Source organism: Pisolithus orientalis, assembly GCF_024613125.1.
Source record: "Pisolithus orientalis strain OTSU chromosome Unknown F5J12scaffold_23, whole genome shotgun sequence".
NCBI classification, from domain to species: domain Eukaryota; kingdom Fungi; phylum Basidiomycota; class Agaricomycetes; order Boletales; family Pisolithaceae; genus Pisolithus; species Pisolithus orientalis.
The window spans coordinates 13827-31183 of record NW_026260804.1 but is presented as its reverse complement, the minus strand read 5'-3'; the positions used below and the strand labels follow the sequence as shown (position 1 = coordinate 31183).

General features: G+C 49.6%; 7 protein-coding genes across 7 annotated transcripts; 2 read left to right on the top strand and 5 right to left on the bottom strand.

Moving 5' to 3' along the window:
• Positions 1-284: 284 nt before the first annotated feature.
• On the bottom strand, positions 285-1819 carry F5J12DRAFT_842699 (uncharacterized protein). The gene is made up of 3 exons (XM_051746171.1): positions 1397-1819; positions 1177-1341; positions 285-1055 (listed from the first exon to the last, which is right to left on the bottom strand). The coding sequence occupies exons 1-3, from the start codon at positions 1668-1670 to the stop codon at positions 451-453; spliced, it is 1044 nt and encodes a 347-aa protein (XP_051598208.1). The 5' UTR covers positions 1671-1819; the 3' UTR covers positions 285-450.
• Positions 1820-5179: 3360 nt separating this feature from the next.
• F5J12DRAFT_233593 (RNA ligase-domain-containing protein) lies at positions 5180-8096 on the bottom strand. Its single transcript, XM_051738504.1, has 5 exons — positions 7649-8096; positions 7303-7563; positions 6562-7252; positions 6364-6511; positions 5180-6306 (listed from the first exon to the last, which is right to left on the bottom strand). The coding sequence occupies exons 1-5, from the start codon at positions 7952-7954 to the stop codon at positions 5343-5345; spliced, it is 2370 nt and encodes a 789-aa protein (XP_051598207.1). The 5' UTR covers positions 7955-8096; the 3' UTR covers positions 5180-5342.
• Positions 8097-9687, top strand: F5J12DRAFT_233592 (uncharacterized protein). The gene has a single exon (XM_051738503.1). It carries the CDS (start codon positions 8239-8241, stop codon positions 9403-9405), a length of 1167 nt encoding a protein of 388 aa, XP_051598206.1. The 5' UTR covers positions 8097-8238; the 3' UTR covers positions 9406-9687.
• F5J12DRAFT_233807 (AAA domain-containing protein) lies at positions 9503-10787 on the bottom strand. Its single transcript, XM_051738507.1, has 3 exons — positions 10438-10787; positions 10277-10387; positions 9503-10227 (listed from the first exon to the last, which is right to left on the bottom strand). The coding sequence occupies exons 2-3, from the start codon at positions 10364-10366 to the stop codon at positions 9601-9603; spliced, it is 717 nt and encodes a 238-aa protein (XP_051598205.1). The 5' UTR covers positions 10367-10387; positions 10438-10787; the 3' UTR covers positions 9503-9600.
• F5J12DRAFT_233708 (RNA dependent RNA polymerase-domain-containing protein) lies at positions 10608-13901 on the bottom strand. Its single transcript, XM_051738506.1, has 10 exons — positions 13791-13901; positions 13688-13743; positions 13547-13632; positions 12828-13497; positions 12475-12771; positions 12320-12423; positions 11293-12266; positions 11011-11241; positions 10862-10958; positions 10608-10808 (listed from the first exon to the last, which is right to left on the bottom strand). Exons 1-10 carry the CDS (start codon positions 13813-13815, stop codon positions 10799-10801), a joined length of 2550 nt encoding a protein of 849 aa, XP_051598204.1. The 5' UTR covers positions 13816-13901; the 3' UTR covers positions 10608-10798.
• Positions 13902-14548: 647 nt separating this feature from the next.
• Positions 14549-15655, bottom strand: F5J12DRAFT_233684 (uncharacterized protein). Its single transcript, XM_051738505.1, has 4 exons — positions 15044-15655; positions 14886-14989; positions 14621-14834; positions 14549-14560 (listed from the first exon to the last, which is right to left on the bottom strand). The coding sequence occupies exons 1-3, from the start codon at positions 15389-15391 to the stop codon at positions 14798-14800; spliced, it is 489 nt and encodes a 162-aa protein (XP_051598203.1). The 5' UTR covers positions 15392-15655; the 3' UTR covers positions 14549-14560; positions 14621-14797.
• F5J12DRAFT_723482 (AAA domain-containing protein) lies at positions 15600-16331 on the top strand (the record flags this gene model as incomplete). The annotated part of the gene is made up of 1 exon (XM_051741455.1): positions 15600-16331. The coding sequence occupies one exon, from the start codon at positions 15600-15602 to the stop codon at positions 16329-16331; it is 732 nt and encodes a 243-aa protein (XP_051598202.1).
• Positions 16332-17357: the final 1026 nt, after the last annotated feature.

Below are 17357 nucleotides of genomic sequence, written 5' to 3'. Positions count from 1 at the left end.
GCGGCCCTGCGCAACCGCAGCAATAACGTTACCTAATAATAGCTTCTCCGTTGTCGAGGGATGCTATACATAGGGTCCAATACAGCGTAGACGCGTGGAATACTATGAATAGTTCCATACACGTAATTTCTTCCGCGGATATGCGTCAGGGGGGAGGGTTCCAGGCTCCGAAGCTGGAGAATGATATGTGCTTGGGTCAGAATATTGCCTCGGTCGAGAAGAATCAAGACCTCGAGGCACAGAAAGCGCTTCCATTCTGGCGGCTCCAACGTTTATCCGACGCCCGCACAGAAAATTCAGAATGTTGCTCTGGGTAGTCGAAGAAATATAGATACACATTGTAGCACGGAGCTAACGAACTACAATACACGGATGCTAATGATAACAACAAAACCCGAAGAAAATCCATGCTATCACAGTCATCTAAGTAAATGTAACATCACCCTAGCATCACGAAGAGCCTGCCGCCCTCGCATTGACACGTTCGCAGAAGTCTTTCAGACTCTGCTCGTCATCTTCCAGTAAACTGGGTGTCGAGGCCGCTACGTCTGAATGAGGAATGTACCCCTCTGATGTGTTGAGTACGGCATACCCGCAGCCGCCATCATCAACCACGACCTCTTCCAACTCTGTCAACTCCTCTCTCAATCGCTCCCAGATGGTCGCCCATTTTCTGACGGGGGTTGCGATGCTCTGGATGTAGTTCATACAAGACTTCATCTCCAACTTCTTAAGCGAATTTTTATGCCGCAGAATAAATTCCTCAACCCCGTCTGTTGATGTGGCGTCGTCTAAAACGATGTTCTCCAACACCATACATCTGAGGGAAGGATACGTGTGCGCGCTGAAATGGGTGGAGGGACTGTGATACAGTCCCCGCGGGCTCTTGATCTCGAGTGAGGTCAGGCGATCATTGGGAACGGGAAGGAAGGCCTCCACAGAGCCATTGAGCGTTTTGGATCCCGACCACGCAAAAAGTTCAGAGTTAGAGACGACGGAAATGGAGAGATGTGTCAGGGGAGAATCCGTCAGCGAGCGTACGAAGTCATAGCTGGCTGTCGGCATCAGGACGACATTATTTAGGGTGAGCGAGCGGATCCCCGGGTACGGGGAGTGGGATGAAGGAATGGTTTTTCATAGCATGGTAGACCGAATGGAGGACAGTGAGTTGGCGACTTGTGAACCAGTAGGGATGATCGCGCGTCTCAGCCCCGGACTGAGAGATAAACGATGGCCAAAAATTGAGCGTAACGGATTTGAGGTTGGGTAAATTTGAGAGTGAAGTAAAGGTTTCTGTTAAGGCTTCCTCGAGCTCCGCGATCTCGATTTCATCACAGCAAACTGTTAAGGGGGTGGTTCAGATCTTCTATTAGAAGAAAGGTAACATTGATCTCACCCTCAGCGTCACTAGAACGGAGCAAGAGGAATGGGTGATTCTCGCGGGGGTCGTATACGACCTCATGGATGAACGGTGCGAGGGAAGGCGTTGCGAAAATCTGCAGGATGTTTTGGGCGCTCTTGACGCTGTTCCCTATGCATATTCTGTGGAAGAGACTGGGGTCGACAAGATCCCGACATGTAGAGTTGACGGCACGAAGATGGAAGAGGTCAGGAGTATCGGAGACATTGTCTACGATTTCCTTAACGAGCTCGATAGGGAGGTTATGCATGACTGCAGAAGGGAGGCAACACGAATCGGGTGTAGAGTTTTGGGGGGCTCGACAGGGGGGACAAGGTGCATATGACTGCGGTGCGGGGGCATCCTTTATATCTGTGAACACGGGAGTAGTTTTCAAAAGAAGGAAACCCAACGTTGTAGGCACATAACACACGGGTATGTCATACTTCAGATTGGCGCCCGGACCTCCATGATCTGTGTTCCGTTTTTGGTGTCGGCGAGGTCTGTACAGACCTGTGCAACCTGGGCGTTATGTAAGCGTAGTCAACCACAGATTTCATTTCACAGATTGGAGAAGGGAACTGATGAAACTTGCCCTAACAGATCCTAACCAGTTCCTCACAGGACCACAACTTACGAGACCTGCCAGCAGCAAAGTCCAGCCAAAGATCCATCTTGGCAGGCACGTTGAAAATGGGCGGACACCTGCCTGGATCCCACTCTGTCTAGCAGGTTCCTAATAGGTTTTTTTCCCCGATACTTATGAATTCCCAGGAACTTCAGCATGAGTGCTTGACGTTAGCTTCCAAGGGGGGTCGATTGGCCTAAAAGAAGACTGTAATAATATTAGTCTGTATGACGTGCCGTGTCCACCGCATATGTACTTTTAAACCTCGCTTTTTGCTCGTGGAAATTCTCCAAATCTCTGGGTCTCCTGGACAACCCCTCCCACTAGTCGGGAACAATAATAATAGTCCTCACAAGGCGAGTGCAGGTGATCAGTAGTGTGCCACGTGCCCATTACTAGCATGCACGCTGAAGTTGTCCAACTGCGCAGTTGTGACGAAGTTGCATAATAATTGTGCAGGGGTGCATAGGACAACAGTTTTCTAGAAATAAAGCGCTAAGACACGATACCCCCGAGCATAAAATGGTCCGTGATAAACGTATCAACCATCGAAGACGCGCCACGATTCGTGTTGTTTCGTGACTCAACTAGTGAGAATCATAGTCCAATGAAGTTGGGGATCGGTCACGAGAGCCCATAAGATGCCAGTGAGACCCTTGTTGCTAACATTCTGCCAACAAGAATAAAATCCCCCGAGGAAATACCGGTGGATGCTCAATCGACACCTCCGCCATCATCATCACAATATCATGAGCGGCCGGCGGAGCCTCCCTTACTGATACACACCGTGAGATTCATCATCTCAATAAGTCAGCCGCTCTTGTCTTCTTTCTTCGAGAACCCGTAGAAAAGGTCCGAAGGTGACGACGCCTACATGTGGCAATACCTTACATCCAGTGAGTTGTTTCATTCGTGTGATCACACCGGGCCCCATCACATATCCGTTGCTGCGTGCTGCGATGATGATCCAGGCGCAAAGTGTTTGCCAAACTATGTTGAAACGAGGTAGGACTCGATGATCGCGTGATCGACCCTTGAATCAATATATGATGCCCAGCCGACTGGGCACTCGCAGATTGCAGAAAACGCTCTGGAGTTGGGGACATATATGTAAATAACAGTAGCGGAGATGGTGGGCGCATCGCTGCCAGTCTAGTTCTAGTTTGAATCCTGTAATTTCTCAGGTCACATCCACCTATCCTGTTCAGACACCCGAGTCCGTCACAACAAGGTCACAACCTGCCTACCCGTTGTTAACGAACACCAATCAAACCACCATGATATTGACGGACTGTGATAACGAGGCAAGTTCTCGCCGACAATTATTACGAAGTTGATTTTTCCGAGGGAAGTACGCAAAGCTCTCGGGGATTAGATACAGATAACCTAATCTCTTCGATCGCAGCGACCGCTAACCAACCCTAACAGCGCGTCTGCAGGAGGCTAGGTGGTTACTGACTTGACAGGGACTTAAAATAATTTTTCCAACTTAACTGTGCGTGCACTCTCAAGACTAGCATATTTTTGCCCGTTTCTTGATTGACCCCCCTTGCCAAAGTGAATGCGACAGGAGCAACAGGGAATAGGATTCACGAGTTTTTACCAAGAAGATCCGATCAGTGCTATCAGTGACGTTAGTAGTGACGTCTCGTCCTACACACTTTGCATTCGATTGCCATCAGGTAAATAAGAATTCACGTGCATGGCAACCATATCCTCATTTTTTTGCACAGAAAATCGGTGGCCTCGGGTGCCAGCATACAAGACTTGGATATGCTCAGCTCAGTGATATCTAGACATCTCGACAGCTGCCAAGATGCTATTTCTCCAAATAGCCGATGACCCCCGAGCCGAATAAAGCGTACTGCCACCCCCCACGGCTTGGCATCTGGCGGTCCGTAATGTGCTCGACTTTGACTTTGACTTTACTGTTGCTAAGTACTGTAACTCCCATATGACATGGTAAAAACATTGTCACATTAATCAGGAACCTCTGAATTTGTCAGGTGTCTGCCACAGGGACAACAGGAACGCAGATGTATGGATACTTGAAGTCAGTGACAAGTCCCCCTGAATGGTGGGACACCTGTCTTCTCCATAGTTGACAAGGCCGTGCTGATTTGGTCTTGGGATGGATATTAAACAGATAACGCGCCCTGAGCTCTCCCTTCCAGGGTTCCTGCACGTGCCCACGACCACCTGTTTGTTGATTCCAAGACGGGCCGGGGTGAGCGGTTCTTATTACCCCAGAATGTTCCAGCACGAAAGACACTCCGTTTCGGTAGTGCACACGCAACAAGGAACTGACTGTTTAGGAGGGTAGGTAGGTAGGTGGCGTCAAGTTTTGCGCCAAGCTGCGTCCACTTTTGTAATGGCCTCGATATGAAGAGGTCACAAGGGTATCATATCAGACCCTGCATCTCTACTACAGCTGTGCAGCACTCTCTTGGAAAACATTATAGCTCAGCTGATTTGATTCTCAGCAGGGACCGGTGACCCGGATCACACGCAACCCGTTTGACACCTGAGTTCACTTCTTTGTTGCAGTAAGATAAGATAACGTTCCTTCCATTTCTGACTTCCAAATCCAGCTTTCATGAGGATATAACAGTCTTAGCTATTGGCATGCGTGAAAGCTCTGCTTTATGAGGGCCGGGGGTGTAGTATCCTGTAAAGGCTTGCCCTCACAGCGGAGATGGAGCCACCCTTATCATAACGGGACAATTGCGTTGCTTTGCGACGGCTCTGTGATAACCCAAGTCGAAAGGATGGAGCATAATAGGGTTAGCCAATTACACCGCTGAACATCACGAGTACATCGACATCACCGGAGACGTGTGCCGCCTCTGGGCTCGAAACTAAAGGTACCGTTGTGATACCACACCGACTGAGTTGGGAATTCCAGAGCTAGTATTCGTTTGAATAGTGATGGTGTGCAGTGCGATCGATGGGCTTGGTACAGTACGTTTACGTGTACCTGGATCACCATCGCCGTCTCACAGGCTGGCACGCGGTACGTAGTTGATGGACGGTAGCTATACAAGCCACTTTATGAATGAATCAACAGGGTCGATTGTCTTCGCGCGGGGAATCTCGTAGTGTAAGGACATAGTACGCTCATTACACTTCGGCCGCCACTGGACGCAGCACCTTTGCATGAGTATGTTTGAGCAAGTGGTATACTGTGGTTACGGACCCGCACCCCACAGGCAAAAAACCAACGGATTGGTGAGTGTGGCTGGCCATGCAGTTTGATTAAAAGGTTCAGGGGTCGATGCGGTACGTTAGAATTACTATCAGGTCAATCCTTTAACCCTACCCCTCGCCTGACAACCCCTCTATCTCCAATGAATTAATACCACTCTTGTTCCCATGTCTCCAAGCTTCAACGAGAGCCTTTGCTTCCACTGGGGGGATACTGGAGTTAGCCGTACCCATTGTAATATGTAGGATATCCTTGATTTGGTGAGGAAGTTGCGAAATGAAGATGGATCCCTCATGGTTAGGATACGTGTCCACGTTCCCATCAGATTCCGTTACTAGTTCAAAGTCTTCGACGGTGAGTGCCATCACTCTGTCATTCCACAGGAGGCATGCAAGGTTGAAGGAAAAAAATGGAGGCCGTGGGATCCGGTGCACAGCTTCACACAGCTCCCAGACATGTAATTGTTCTGAACGATTCTTCTGGTGAGTGATAGTGATATGAGGCCGATCCGTGATGCGCTTGTTCGCGACAAGCTCGTCCCAAAAGGCCTTCTTGTCTTTGGGAATTTCTTCCAACCGAGTACCGATGGCTTTCTGGAGATCGATTTCGGGCAGTATGCCGAAGTATCGCGGTTCAAAACCTTTGGCTTTCTTGTCGCTGGTCTTCTTTGTTTTAGGCTCATACTCCCTGGCAATTTGAACAGCCTCATCGATGCGTTCCTGGCTAGGCTTCTGAAGGCCTAGGATCTGGACGCATCCGTCCACTGCACGAGAGACGGCGGCTTCCAGAGAATCTTCGACTTCCATCTCAATACTGGCATCCACCTCGTTGTCGTCTAGTTCCTCACGGTCTCGAATGAACTGCCAGAGGACATCTTCGTGCGATTTCGTTTCCGCGTCCGCAAGCAAAGTCTGATGTCTGTCGCCTCGCGACAGAATCCTATCTCCGCAAAGCCGGTGGATCGTGGCTGGTGGTTTGTCGAAGCTCCAGTTGAGTGCCAAAAGGCGCGCTGGCGGCTTCCTCTTGGAAGCGACGCTTAACAGGGCTTCGCGATGTCGCCGTAAATGATTGTTTCTTTTCGGATTCGCCATGAAACGGTCTGCTACATGAGGGTCGAAGGAGGGCACTTACTTGTCAGCAATTACTACATCGTGGTGCTTAAGAAGCGTTGCGACGTTCTTTATAAAGACTGGAGCGGCCTTTTTGACGTGTACATCGTCGCTCTGCGTGTGTCCGAATCCAAAGAGATGAGCCAATGCTATTGACACTGCAGTTTTGCCTATTTCCACTTTCATCAGAAGAATGACCGACTCGCACGCAGTTACTCACCACATCCGGGAATGGCGACAGGAACGATAATGGTCTCGCCAAAATTCAACCTTTGCGGCGCACTCTCCTTCAAGTCCTTCAAGTCTTTAGCCCCTTGCTTGCTCTTCATCCAGTCCAAAAACCTCTCACGGGTTGAAATAATACCCTTTCCTTTATTGAACTCTGAAAATGCTGTGCGATTCTTCTTGATTTCTTCTTTTACCCACTTGACATACAGCTGTGTCTCCTGACGTTTCAATTTCGATTTGGGAATGTTCACTTCATCAAGGGGACCCTTCGCTGAAAGCAAGGTCTTGGTGACTTCTCTCCAATCTCTATACATCATGTATGGGTCGTCGAATTTTACTTTGAAAAAGAAAGAGGAGCCTGTTGGATATGGTGGTCGACGGTCACGTACTGTCGAGCCGGGTTTGGGATCGGTGATGTGAGTTCGGACGACGAATCCCTCGAGAGGTTCACCGTTCCACTTTCCGGTCTTCGCGATGTTGTCCGTGAACGCCTTCACCTCGGATAATGAGTTTAACACGAGCGTGGGCGTCTTTGTGAATCCCCACTCTTCTGCGAACGCATCGACGATGCTTGGTGGGAGGGTACGAAAAGCTTTGTGGGTTTCATTAATGCCATGGAGGTGCAAGCCCGACTTTTCTGGTGGATAGGCCAATACATGTTCTTCGAAGCTATCGTCACAGAGCTACAGCAACGAGTGAGCAAGGCCATTGGCGCCTACTTCTGTGGACGAACCTCTGCTACCGCTGTCCATCTCTTTTCCCATAGGGCGGCCGCCAATTGTTCTTCTGTTTTTCCCCTATCGGCAAGATGTTTTCTCACCCACCGGTGGCCTGCTTGTGAATGACTCTCTTCCACGCCTTGAATTGGTCCGAGTGCATGTTTTGACGCTACGATTAACTTGGATGGAGTCACGGGTGCGATGAAGATTATACATCCGTTCGATTTCACCGATAGGGTGTAATCTGGTCCCGTATGAAATTGCATGGAAGACCACTACGCTCCCACAAATACAACGAGCAGTCCAGTCCAGCACAACAGATCAGACGACGGGCAGATCACGTTAGTAGAATGCACTCACATCCGTCCAGGGGACCTCTCCGATATTGAAGAACTTGTCATAGCCTCGCACGATGATCTGAAACCGGTTTTCATCACCCGGCGCTGTTAGCAGCTGACGGGTGAACAAACCCCTCGCCAACGTAGGGAATGGGGATGGGACATCATAATATTTGAACTCGTTCATCTTCCAGCTGGTGACTATGATCGAGGGATCCGAAGGTACAGCATATTCGTTGCCCTGGACTAGCTTTGAAGATGTCCTGGATAGTCGATAAAGATCAATGACGAGTTTGGAGTCCTCTTCGTTGAACCGCGATTTCGACATTCTTGGTAGTGACCAAGCAGGGATGGTGTTGAGTCTGAGCAAGCTGCGTGCTGTCGTCGACAATAAGTACTCGAGTGTGCACTGCGAGTCGTCGAGTCAAGTCAGTATCGATCGGAGTCAGACGGGCTCATCAGCGTCTTTACATTCATCCAGAGAAGCTACGTCGGCTACCAGGCTGCCCGTCCACCAGTACAGCCCGAGTACTGTGGTTCGTAGTCGTCTTGTTGTCGTGTATTTATGCTCGTCCGTACAGCAGCAGCGTGGCCCTCGACGACCAGAACCCCATGGACAACTTTTCCTACAAGGACGGCATTCGTGCTGCATTCGCCTCGTGCTGCTCATGTTTTACCGCGGCCTCATCTTCGAATACGACCGGGCAGTCTTCCAACACGCCCATTTCCCGTTCCAACACCCCGGGTTCAAACGACCTCGAACACCTTTTGAGAGACACAGACTCGGACGCTCTGTCGTTGCACTCTAACATCGGTGCTTCCCCTCGTCGAAGAGCAAGGCAACGTAGACGTCCCAAATTCTCCCTTACACTCTTCGGATACACTCTTGTTGGGCGTCCCCCAATATACTTATCGGATGACGAGGACGAAGGAACCCAAGGCCGGCACAGGGCCCTCACCACCACATCCTCCTTTACGTTCGACTCCGACGCTGCACCTGTGGATGCCATCACTATCGAGCGCTTGACATCACCGGATCATCATGAAGCTATTCAGAGAGAGCTGGAAGTGCGCAGGCGAGAGGAACAGGAACGGGCAACTCGGAGGGCCCAACGTAGGGCTCGTCGCGAGGAACGTAAAGCCAATGCCCACGCTTCTGCATTAATGGCACTCACCAGCGGAGTGCCCGCAGAAGACGATGAGTTCGAGGGATCCCAGGGCAGCAGTGCTGTCCCGAGCTTCGGCGGCGTAGAGGTGGTGTACCCGACGGACACTGGGTCAAACTCTGGCGACGCAGACGACGCAGACTTGGGAGCAGAGGCGTATGTACGAAGGAAAGGGCCGGCGCACGGACGCAACGGGTCAACCTCAGACTCGAAATCGCGCACATCAGCCTCTGTCTCCACTGGAGATGGTAGTCACGCCCAAGGCAATATTCTCGCCGTCTCCCAATCCGTCCCCTATTCCCAAACTGTGATGCAACTCCCAGATTTACCAAAGAAGTCTCGTCGGTCATCCAAGAGAGCTTCTATCATGTCCTCGTCCACAACCTCCCAGTCCACTTCTAACGCACCATATACACCCCCGTCTCATGCCGAGTACGTCCCCGCATCACCCCCTGTTGCCTCATTCCCTATACCACAGGAAAGGGAGGCAGGATCTTATGTGCGCAATCCAAAGAGAGGCAACCAAGATTTCCCCATTACGGGTTTATCTGGTAGCAGGAGACCGAAGTCAAAAGATATTGGAGCTTTTTTGTCAAGTATGAATGACGATTAGGGAGACGTTATGCTACTTTTACTCCTCCGTGACCACAGTGTGTCTGATATTCTACCTCGTTCATCTGGATGTCTCCATTTTATACGGATACCTTACATCCCTCTTTACTACTTGTATGGCTCTCGTACAGAGTGTATCCTACTATCAACCTTTCCCTGCGTTGATGTCATGGGTGATACATCGATGATATATCCATTAGGTCGCTGGTTCCGGGAGTGGCGGGAGTTTCACTTCAGTGCACGAACCAATGGCTCTCTTCCACAAAGCGTTCGTCTCTGTCATCGTCGCCTTGTTCCCGATGATGATGAGCCCTAGCCTTGCTCGAGTCCACATCACATTAAGCCTCCTATGGTCTTCCACAAACCCAATCTCTCGACTCGCATTACAACGGACTGTACAGAAAACAACGATGTCGCTTTCTCTGCCTTGGAATGAATCAATCGTGGCGCAAGTGACAGACGATGGGAGGCCCTCCTTGAGCATGGCGACCTGTCTGGTGTAGGGTGATAGAGCAGCTATAGACAGCTTCGGTTTGTCTTCTGCTTCTCTAGCAGGCGACTGCAACATGGACACGATGCGAGCGGCCAACTCAGCCTGGCCTTCGTTTCCTTTGGAGGACGACCCCATGGTCTCTTCTGTATCACACTGCACGAAGACGGTGGGAATGATACCCGTTAACCCAGCCCTGCAAGGCCAAGGGAAAGCTGTACTGAGTAGAACGCCGAGGACTTCATCACTATCCTGAATATGAGATTGTAGTTCGCCGTTGTAGAACTCCGTCGAAGGGAATTGAGCAAGTTCTTTTGGGAACCGATACTGGACCTGCAAAAATCCATCAGGAAACACTCTGAATCCTAGGGTCAATGCTAACGTTTAACATTGTCTTAACGGTACCGGGATGGGGATCTGCGGTGTACAGTCTCTCCATTAGGGAAACGTCGTACTCCAGAGCTTTCCCCATGGGCTTCACAGTAGGACGCAACTGAACACTGTACCATAAAAGATGACCAACGGAACATACAAGTTACTCACGACCACTTACTGGTCTCCAACGAGGACCACCCTCTCACTTCCCTTCACCAAAGGAATGAGAGCGCAAGGTTCCGTAATTTGAGATGCTTCGTCAATAAGTACCGTGTCGAAGTTCACTTTACGAAGTGTGCCGAGCCCAGCACCAGCGCAAGTCGTAAAGACGATCCTCGCGGCGTTCACCCGCTGTTGGGCTTGTTTTTGTAGTTTGTTATTTTCATGCACGTCTCCGCCAACCCTAGCGTCGACGGTATAACTTTGAAGTGCCTTGTTGACCTTGGAATGATCTGTGGCAACTCGCAAAATCACTTCGTCCGGCAGCAAATTGTCCTGTTGGTTTATCTTTAGGAATCTTTCGAGCACGTTATCGACCGCTAAAGACTAGGATATGAAACATGGTTCCGAACAGGGGCTGAGACATCGTTACCATTGTGAGTCGATGCTGTCATGAGAATTTTGCATTCGCCGAACTTGCGTAGCAGATAACGAAGAATCTGAACGACGACCTGTCGTTTTTCCGGTGCCTAAATTTGTTTTTAGAACGATGCGCATCAGCAGGCAGAACCAGCGTCCAACCTGGAGGGCCCCAGATTAGTGAAAGTGGGGCCGTGCACAACTTGATGGCAGTAATTTGACTCGCGTTCAAGTTTTCTGCATCTGGGATCTCCTCTTCTTCAGAGTCGCTGCTAGCGTCGTCATCAAGTTCCTCAGACGAAGGGATCGACACAATGGTATTGTGAATACTACAACACGATTCACGTTCAACCGAAAGCCGCGTCAATGCATCTATCATCGCTTGCGCGGTCGCTTTTGGGAAGATAACATGAGACTACGAATGCATTAAGAATAGAACCTTACCTATGCTTCCCGCATCATAGATATTCCACTGCATCTCTGGCGCTTCTGGCGGCAAAGGGTGGAATAACTGGACCGTCAACTCTCCACGGGTTGCTTTAGAAATGATTCCATCATTAACGGCCTGGTCGACCCATCCATTCTCTGGATTTGACATACACCGTAGGCGGACGTGCGAGTGCAGACGGATGGGAACATTCAGATCCACTCGCAGGTGTATCTTTGCCTCCCCATTCTCCGCGGGAATAACACGCTGCACAGGATAGGAACCCTGGGTTTTGCGCGGCCGGCCACTTTCATCGCAAGGACATGTGTCAGCCGCCTCTTCCGCACAATCAAATGCCACAGCAAGTGCCTGCTTGTGGAGGTAGGCTGCTGCCTTGTCTGCTTCCCTAGTGGCCAACCTCGATTCATGTAGCACGAGAAGCGCTTCCTGGAATAAGGTTTTTGGCCGGATGCTCAGTGCAGTCAACATGAGCAGCTCCGTATATTGATCAGTTCGCAGGTCGTTGATGGACCCCGCAATCTTTTCTAAGCCAACAAGCGTAGCGATGCCCAGATCATTTGCTGAACGCACTATAGCCCTGACGATAGCAGTGCACATCATAGAAAGCGGCTCTGGAAGCTCCATAGTCTCCGTTGGTGGATATGCCTTCAGTAGAACGTATACCAGTCGAGGATATTTATCAATCCAGGAGACGACGTTGGAACGAAGAGGAACTGAGTTGATGATGAAGTTAAAACTCCAATACAACTCGGTATAAGCCCGATGTTCCAGGGAAAAGTTCATCAAGGTTTCCAATTGTTCCTGCGTGAGGTCTGTTAAAAGCTCTTTGAACTCATCCTCCGATTGCCGGGGTACAAAGAGGTCCTTCAACCATCCCGGACGGTCTGTCCAATCAACCGCTTTCACTGTTTTCAATTCGTAGGATGTCAGATCTCTTCCGAAACGACGAATGTATTGCTCCGTCTCAACGCTTCATGTGCGAAGATCGTCAGCATGCAGCGAAGGGGGAAAACGAGGACGTACTGTTCAAAGTAGAGATCGAAACTTTGATGTGCAACCCTATCTCTGTTGGAGATGACATGGATCTCCATCGCAATCACCGGTGCCCGTTGTAGTCTGCCCAATTGCTGGGAAGATCGCTTCAGTATCTATCTAATGCACAATAATAAATAAATGACCTTCTGAACTCTCTGCGAGATCTTTTGTAAGGCAATACTCGCGATGACGTCTTGTCGAGTTTCCCGGGGCGGACGAGAAAGAAAGACGAACGTGTCCCCTCTGGCTTTGTTATATAACTGAAAGGTTCTGTCGTCACAATGCAACCTGTAACCGACAGTGCATGGACAGTAGCCAGCCATCGAAGAAGACGTATTGGGCATAAATGAGCACACGACGACGTTATCGCTGACTTCGGGATCTTCATCCCAAGGAACTTCCCCTCGAATGAAGATCCCGACAGCGAATCTGTCATCCGTCTTATTTATGCAAGGGGTTTAATATCCAGCGTTAAGCACGGAGGTGGCATGCCTACCTTAAGCACCAGGAGTTTACGGGTGAACTGAACCAAAGCGATTTTGAGGTACTGGAAAAATGTAGCGGGCGAGTTTATTGCAGAAGAATACAGTCGCTGCATGGAAAGAGGACGATCAAGCTGACGTTGCTGGAGATCCCTCCGCGAAACGATGTTAGAAGTCATAAGTGAATTCCACAAGCGTCGGTGTTCCATAGGTGTGAGCCCAAGGGTGGTACTGATGGCATGCTTTTCGTGCGGCGCCAGTGCACCCATATCAAGATGTGCAAGATAAGGCTTTATCTCTTCAGCAGTCATAGAAAACTTCCTCGCAAACGCCAAGGCCATGTTGAATAACTCATATTCAGACACAGCGTTTGGCTTTCTCTTAAATAGTTCGGCGAGAACGACTTCTGCGTCATCTGCGGAGCTAGTCTCAGTGTCCAGATCTATAGTCCCAAGTTGGGCAAAATTAGCGTGATACTCCGCAGCAGCTTCTGCGAGGACATCTAAGATGTACTTTCCCTGAGGAGTGGGTGGAGTTAAGAGTCTGTCCGGAATGTTGACTCTAGCTCCATCCACTGCTTGGGAATGAAGCGCATTCAATTCTTGACACTCTGCACTCATCGCACCGCTGGGACTGGCTCGAATCCACTGTTGGTGTAACTTCACTACTTTAGCGAGTCCCGCACTAGTCGAACATCAGATGCAGAAACGTCAAGAACATAGGATGGACCAACTTGTTGTAGGAGGCGAACTGATTAGCCAAGTCCGCTCTTGTTACGTGGCCACCAGGGCGTTCTTTGTTGGGCGGATAGTCATAGGACTAGATGTGCAGAAGCCTATTAGCCATACGGTTGTCGTATGAAGGCAAACCTCGCCTCATGGACACGTGCGGGAACTAAATCTGGGTCCCAACAGACGAAAAACTTATCGCCTAAGTCCCAAGGTGAGAGCCAATCTGGAGAAAATGGTTGCACTCACCGTCTAAGTCACCACCGCTACTCATTGATGGTGCGGCCTGGTGTTTCGGTTTTGCCACCGAGGCAAACACGATACAATCAACCAAATGTGACAGACGCCGATTGTCGACTGCTCTGAGTTTCAAGCAATCGCCTGCATATGGCGCCGATGATTCAACAAGATCCGAGATGTGTTCTGCGCAACGCACCAGGATGAAGACACGGATTCCTCACGACAAGAACATCTCCATTGATAAGCGTCGAAGCACCAGTCCTAGACGTGACACGAACATGGACCTTGGCCTTCTTTTAGGACCTTGAAAGGATCACAAACTCCATATAGTAAGCGCGACTTATGGATAATCATTCTTGCCCTGGGTTTATCGTTTTTCAAGAATTGGGACACCTCGGACGTCTGTGCCTTGCGAATGTCGCGGATGACCGCACCGTCCTCGAGGCCGTCCAGAAGTATGCGTTCCGCAAGCTTGTAATTGTCTAGGGTAGATACGAAATCAATGGCCTTTGTCACGTCTGTAGATGCCTTCTTCGATCCATCGCAGATATTCCCGTTGCTTGGCAAGGAACTTTTCATCCGTGATACCAAGACTGGATAGCAGGACTATAACATCGTTGTTGAGGCGGCCAAAAGCGTAGGGTTTGGAGGACCCGACAACCGAAAAGGAATGGTCTTGTGTGGTGGTAAACTTTTTCATACTTTTGCGGAATTTCACGAGGCAATTTTCCTTGTCCATCTCGGGATGCATCATGAGCACACCTTTGTAACCCAAGTAGCTGATGATCTTGACATTAGGGCCTCCTGTGCTAGTAGCCAATAGATCCTAGCATGCGCACCGAATCTGAAACACGCTTGGAGTATACCGCTGGTTACGAAAGACGATCTTTTTCGCTCTGCTGACTTGGACAGCAAAGCACTTGGCCATTAATCCACAACCATCGGAGAAAACAGTACTAGAGTTTTCGATATCGGAGATGTCTGTAATCCATTTGGGATCCAACTGGACATCAATTTCAGCTGCGGAGAACAAAAGGCCAATGCGTTTGGCCCCTTCAGAGATGTCAAAATTGACAAGGAACTGACGGATGGGAATGCTCTCACTTTTTGCAGGCACTCGTTATCTTGCCAAAGTCACCCATCTGATATATTCTCTCGTCCAATTCAGCATCACTATTAGCTTCCCTCATGAAGCATGTCCTGCTTCGCTACAATTTTCTCAATACAATTGCCAGTCGCGATTAGTATCAGCAATCGCTTACCAGCTGACTGTTGCTGTGGTGATAAAAGCGATACTGAGTATCGTTGATAAACAAACCCGCTTGCATCAACCGGTTTATGTATCCTGTTATGATCTTCAGGCCACCCTGAGGGAATCGCAGTTTCTCGAAGGAAACAAGAATGAACTTGTCTGGATCATCGCTGTGCAGAACGCGGTTGCTCGGAAACTGGAGGATGCTTAGGGTGATTGCCTCCGGCGCAAACTTGATAAATTTGCCGAAAATCCTATTATCGTCCCTCCTTCTCCTTGGAGGGGTGAGATGTGTTTGGGGCAAAGTGAAGCGCCATGTCTCCTGATCGTGAGGAGGATTTTCAAGAAGTGTGTACATAGAATGTCAGGCAATGTTCAAAGCGAGAGAGCGTGGATGTGGATGATTGGTTTTTGTGTGACCACGAGTTCGAGCTGCTTTTAATGCACGGCTCAGCCATCGAAGCATTTGGCATGCATCTTGACTTCCGCGGTGCCTGATGGGGTCACGGTCCGGCCGATTGGCGCCCAAATCGTTGTTTGCCCAACCATTCAGCGAGTGCGACAGCATGCCAGACAGACAAGTTTCACCCACTCAAGTGTACGTGATAGGCCCATCGTCTACGGGAAAGACTACGCTCTGCAACGCAGTCGCGAAGTCCGCAGGACTGTCTACGAGGTGCTATATCACTGAGGTAGCGCGCCAAGTGATGCGGTCGAAGGGCTACACAAGGGCAGATGTGGGCACGATAGAGATGCAAAGGGCAATTATGCTGGCACAGTTGGAGAAAGAAGCCAATGCTTTTGCGCGCGCACGCTGGGGAAACAATGAAGGACTCATCCTTAGCGACCGTTCTGGCATCGACCCCATCGTCTATGCCATTATGACCGCGAAGGATGAGGGCGAGGCACGGCAGAAGGAGGATATGCTGGCCAACATACCTGCATTCCAAATGGCACTCCGTCGCTACAAGGATGCCATCTTCCTACTCTTGAACCCTGTGGAAGAGTGGCTGGTGGACGACGGCGTGCGGAACTTGGACAATCACGAACGTTGCATCAAAGTCTTCCGTCAAGTACTCGATAAATTTGGGATCAAATACCAAGAGATGGGAGCGGAAACCAAGAGGATCGAAGATAGAGTAAGGCTTTTGGAGGAACGTATATTACTGGCTCAGCGGCCCCATGTCTCCCAGACACCGGCCACTCGACCCAGGGTCAGTAAGTCTACTTCAGCGTGTTATCCCGATACTGAAGGCCATCGTCCAGTCACGAACTCCGGCCGAGAAATGAGACCCTAGCCGAAGAAGTGGAAGATATAGAGGTCATGGAATGAGCAAGTCAATAGTGGTCGTGGGCAACTGGTCGCTGCTCCTCGCTGTAGTCGTAGTACGATGTGTGGTATGTAACCCAGATATTCCAGAACCATGGTGTCGTGTACGTTACGTTGTTCGTGTCCCTTTGTCCTTGCTTGAAACTCAGCGGTCGTATTCCATCTCCCTTAGAGTCCGTACGGTATGTTCGCGTAGTCTCGCTACACAGTTGCTTGCCGGCTTTGGTATTTTACTTTGTTTGTGATCCTGGCAAGCCACCGCTCTGCCATGCTGCGGAGTTTGTATTTTGAGAGTCCGTACGGTATGCTCGCGTAGTCTCACTACACTCTTTGACAATTCTACAGAGATATATTGGGTGATTAGTAAGAATGGTCGGAAATTGAAAGTTGACTGCCAGCTGCGATGCTCATATTGTGCTCATATCACTGATCAATGCTCAGCGCGCAGCCATGGACGATGAAGAAGCACATCAATCGCAAGAGCTCATACGAGAGAAGGTCCTTGTCATTGTCCAGATTCTTACTAAACTAATGGTTGATCTCCCCTCTGGAGAGATCCCTAAGAATATATGGCCATACCACACATCTGCACTTTCTGGAGAGGCTTGGTTGGTTGAACTGATCCTTGGTCACCCAGACCATATACATTGTGAGTTAGGTATGAGCATACACATGTTCAAAGAAATTACTCTCGAACTCTGCAACCATGGCTACCAAGCCTTGAAGCACACCTCTCTTGAAGAACAGCTCACAATTTTTTTGTATACATGTGTCACTGGCCTACCAATCAGAAATGTTGGAGAACATTTTCAGAGATCCAATGATACAATCTCAAGGTACATTTTGATTCGCTTTTCTGTGCCCATTTCTAACAGCATCTGTACTTAGATACTTCCACAAAATGGTTACAATCTTTGCTTCTGAACCCTTCTATTTGAAGCACGTATCACTCCCATTTGCTTCTTCAACTACTACTGTCCACCCAAAAATCATG

What these genes read in the sequence shown, in the direction of transcription:
- F5J12DRAFT_842699 (XM_051746171.1), bottom strand. Translation starts at nt 1,670, where the DNA reads ATGCATAACCTCCCTATCGAGCTCGTTAAGGAAATCGTAGACAATGTC. An exon ending in CCGTTCTAGTGACGCTGAGG is followed by an intron (nt 1,342 to 1,396) that starts GTGAGATCAATG and finishes CCCCCTTAACAG; the next exon opens with TTTGCTGTGATGAAATCGAG. An exon ending in TCATCCCTACTGGTTCACAA is followed by an intron (nt 1,056 to 1,176) that starts GTCGCCAACTCA and finishes TGATGCCGACAG; the next exon opens with CCAGCTATGACTTCGTACGC.
- F5J12DRAFT_233593 (XM_051738504.1), bottom strand. Translation starts at nt 7,954, where the DNA reads ATGTCGAAATCGCGGTTCAACGAAGAGGACTCCAAACTCGTCATTGAT. An exon ending in GAGAGGTCCCCTGGACGGAT is followed by an intron (nt 7,564 to 7,648) that starts GTGAGTGCATTC and finishes GTGGGAGCGTAG; the next exon opens with TGGTCTTCCATGCAATTTCA. An exon ending in TGTCGCCATTCCCGGATGTG is followed by an intron (nt 6,512 to 6,561) that starts GTGAGTAACTGC and finishes AAGTGGAAATAG; the next exon opens with GCAAAACTGCAGTGTCAATA.
- F5J12DRAFT_233592 (XM_051738503.1), top strand. Translation starts at nt 8,239, where the DNA reads ATGGACAACTTTTCCTACAAGGACGGCATTCGTGCTGCATTCGCCTCG.
- F5J12DRAFT_233807 (XM_051738507.1), bottom strand. Translation starts at nt 10,366, where the DNA reads ATGGGGAAAGCTCTGGAGTACGACGTTTCCCTAATGGAGAGACTGTAC. An exon ending in CCGTTAAGACAATGTTAAAC is followed by an intron (nt 10,228 to 10,276) that starts GTTAGCATTGAC and finishes GGATTTTTGCAG; the next exon opens with GTCCAGTATCGGTTCCCAAA.
- F5J12DRAFT_233708 (XM_051738506.1), bottom strand. Translation starts at nt 13,815, where the DNA reads ATGAGTAGCGGTGGTGACTTAGACG. An exon ending in TTCGATCTCTACTTTGAACA is followed by an intron (nt 12,267 to 12,319) that starts GTACGTCCTCGT and finishes TCGCACATGAAG; the next exon opens with CGTTGAGACGGAGCAATACA. An exon ending in ACTAATCTGGGGCCCTCCAG is followed by an intron (nt 10,959 to 11,010) that starts GTTGGACGCTGG and finishes AAACAAATTTAG; the next exon opens with GCACCGGAAAAACGACAGGT.
- F5J12DRAFT_233684 (XM_051738505.1), bottom strand. Translation starts at nt 15,391, where the DNA reads ATGTACACACTTCTTGAAAATCCTCCTCACGATCAGGAGACATGGCGC. An exon ending in ACCACAGCAACAGTCAGCTG is followed by an intron (nt 14,990 to 15,043) that starts GTAAGCGATTGC and finishes AGAAAATTGTAG; the next exon opens with CGAAGCAGGACATGCTTCAT. An exon ending in ATAACGAGTGCCTGCAAAAA is followed by an intron (nt 14,835 to 14,885) that starts GTGAGAGCATTC and finishes ACATCTCTGAAG; the next exon opens with GGGCCAAACGCATTGGCCTT.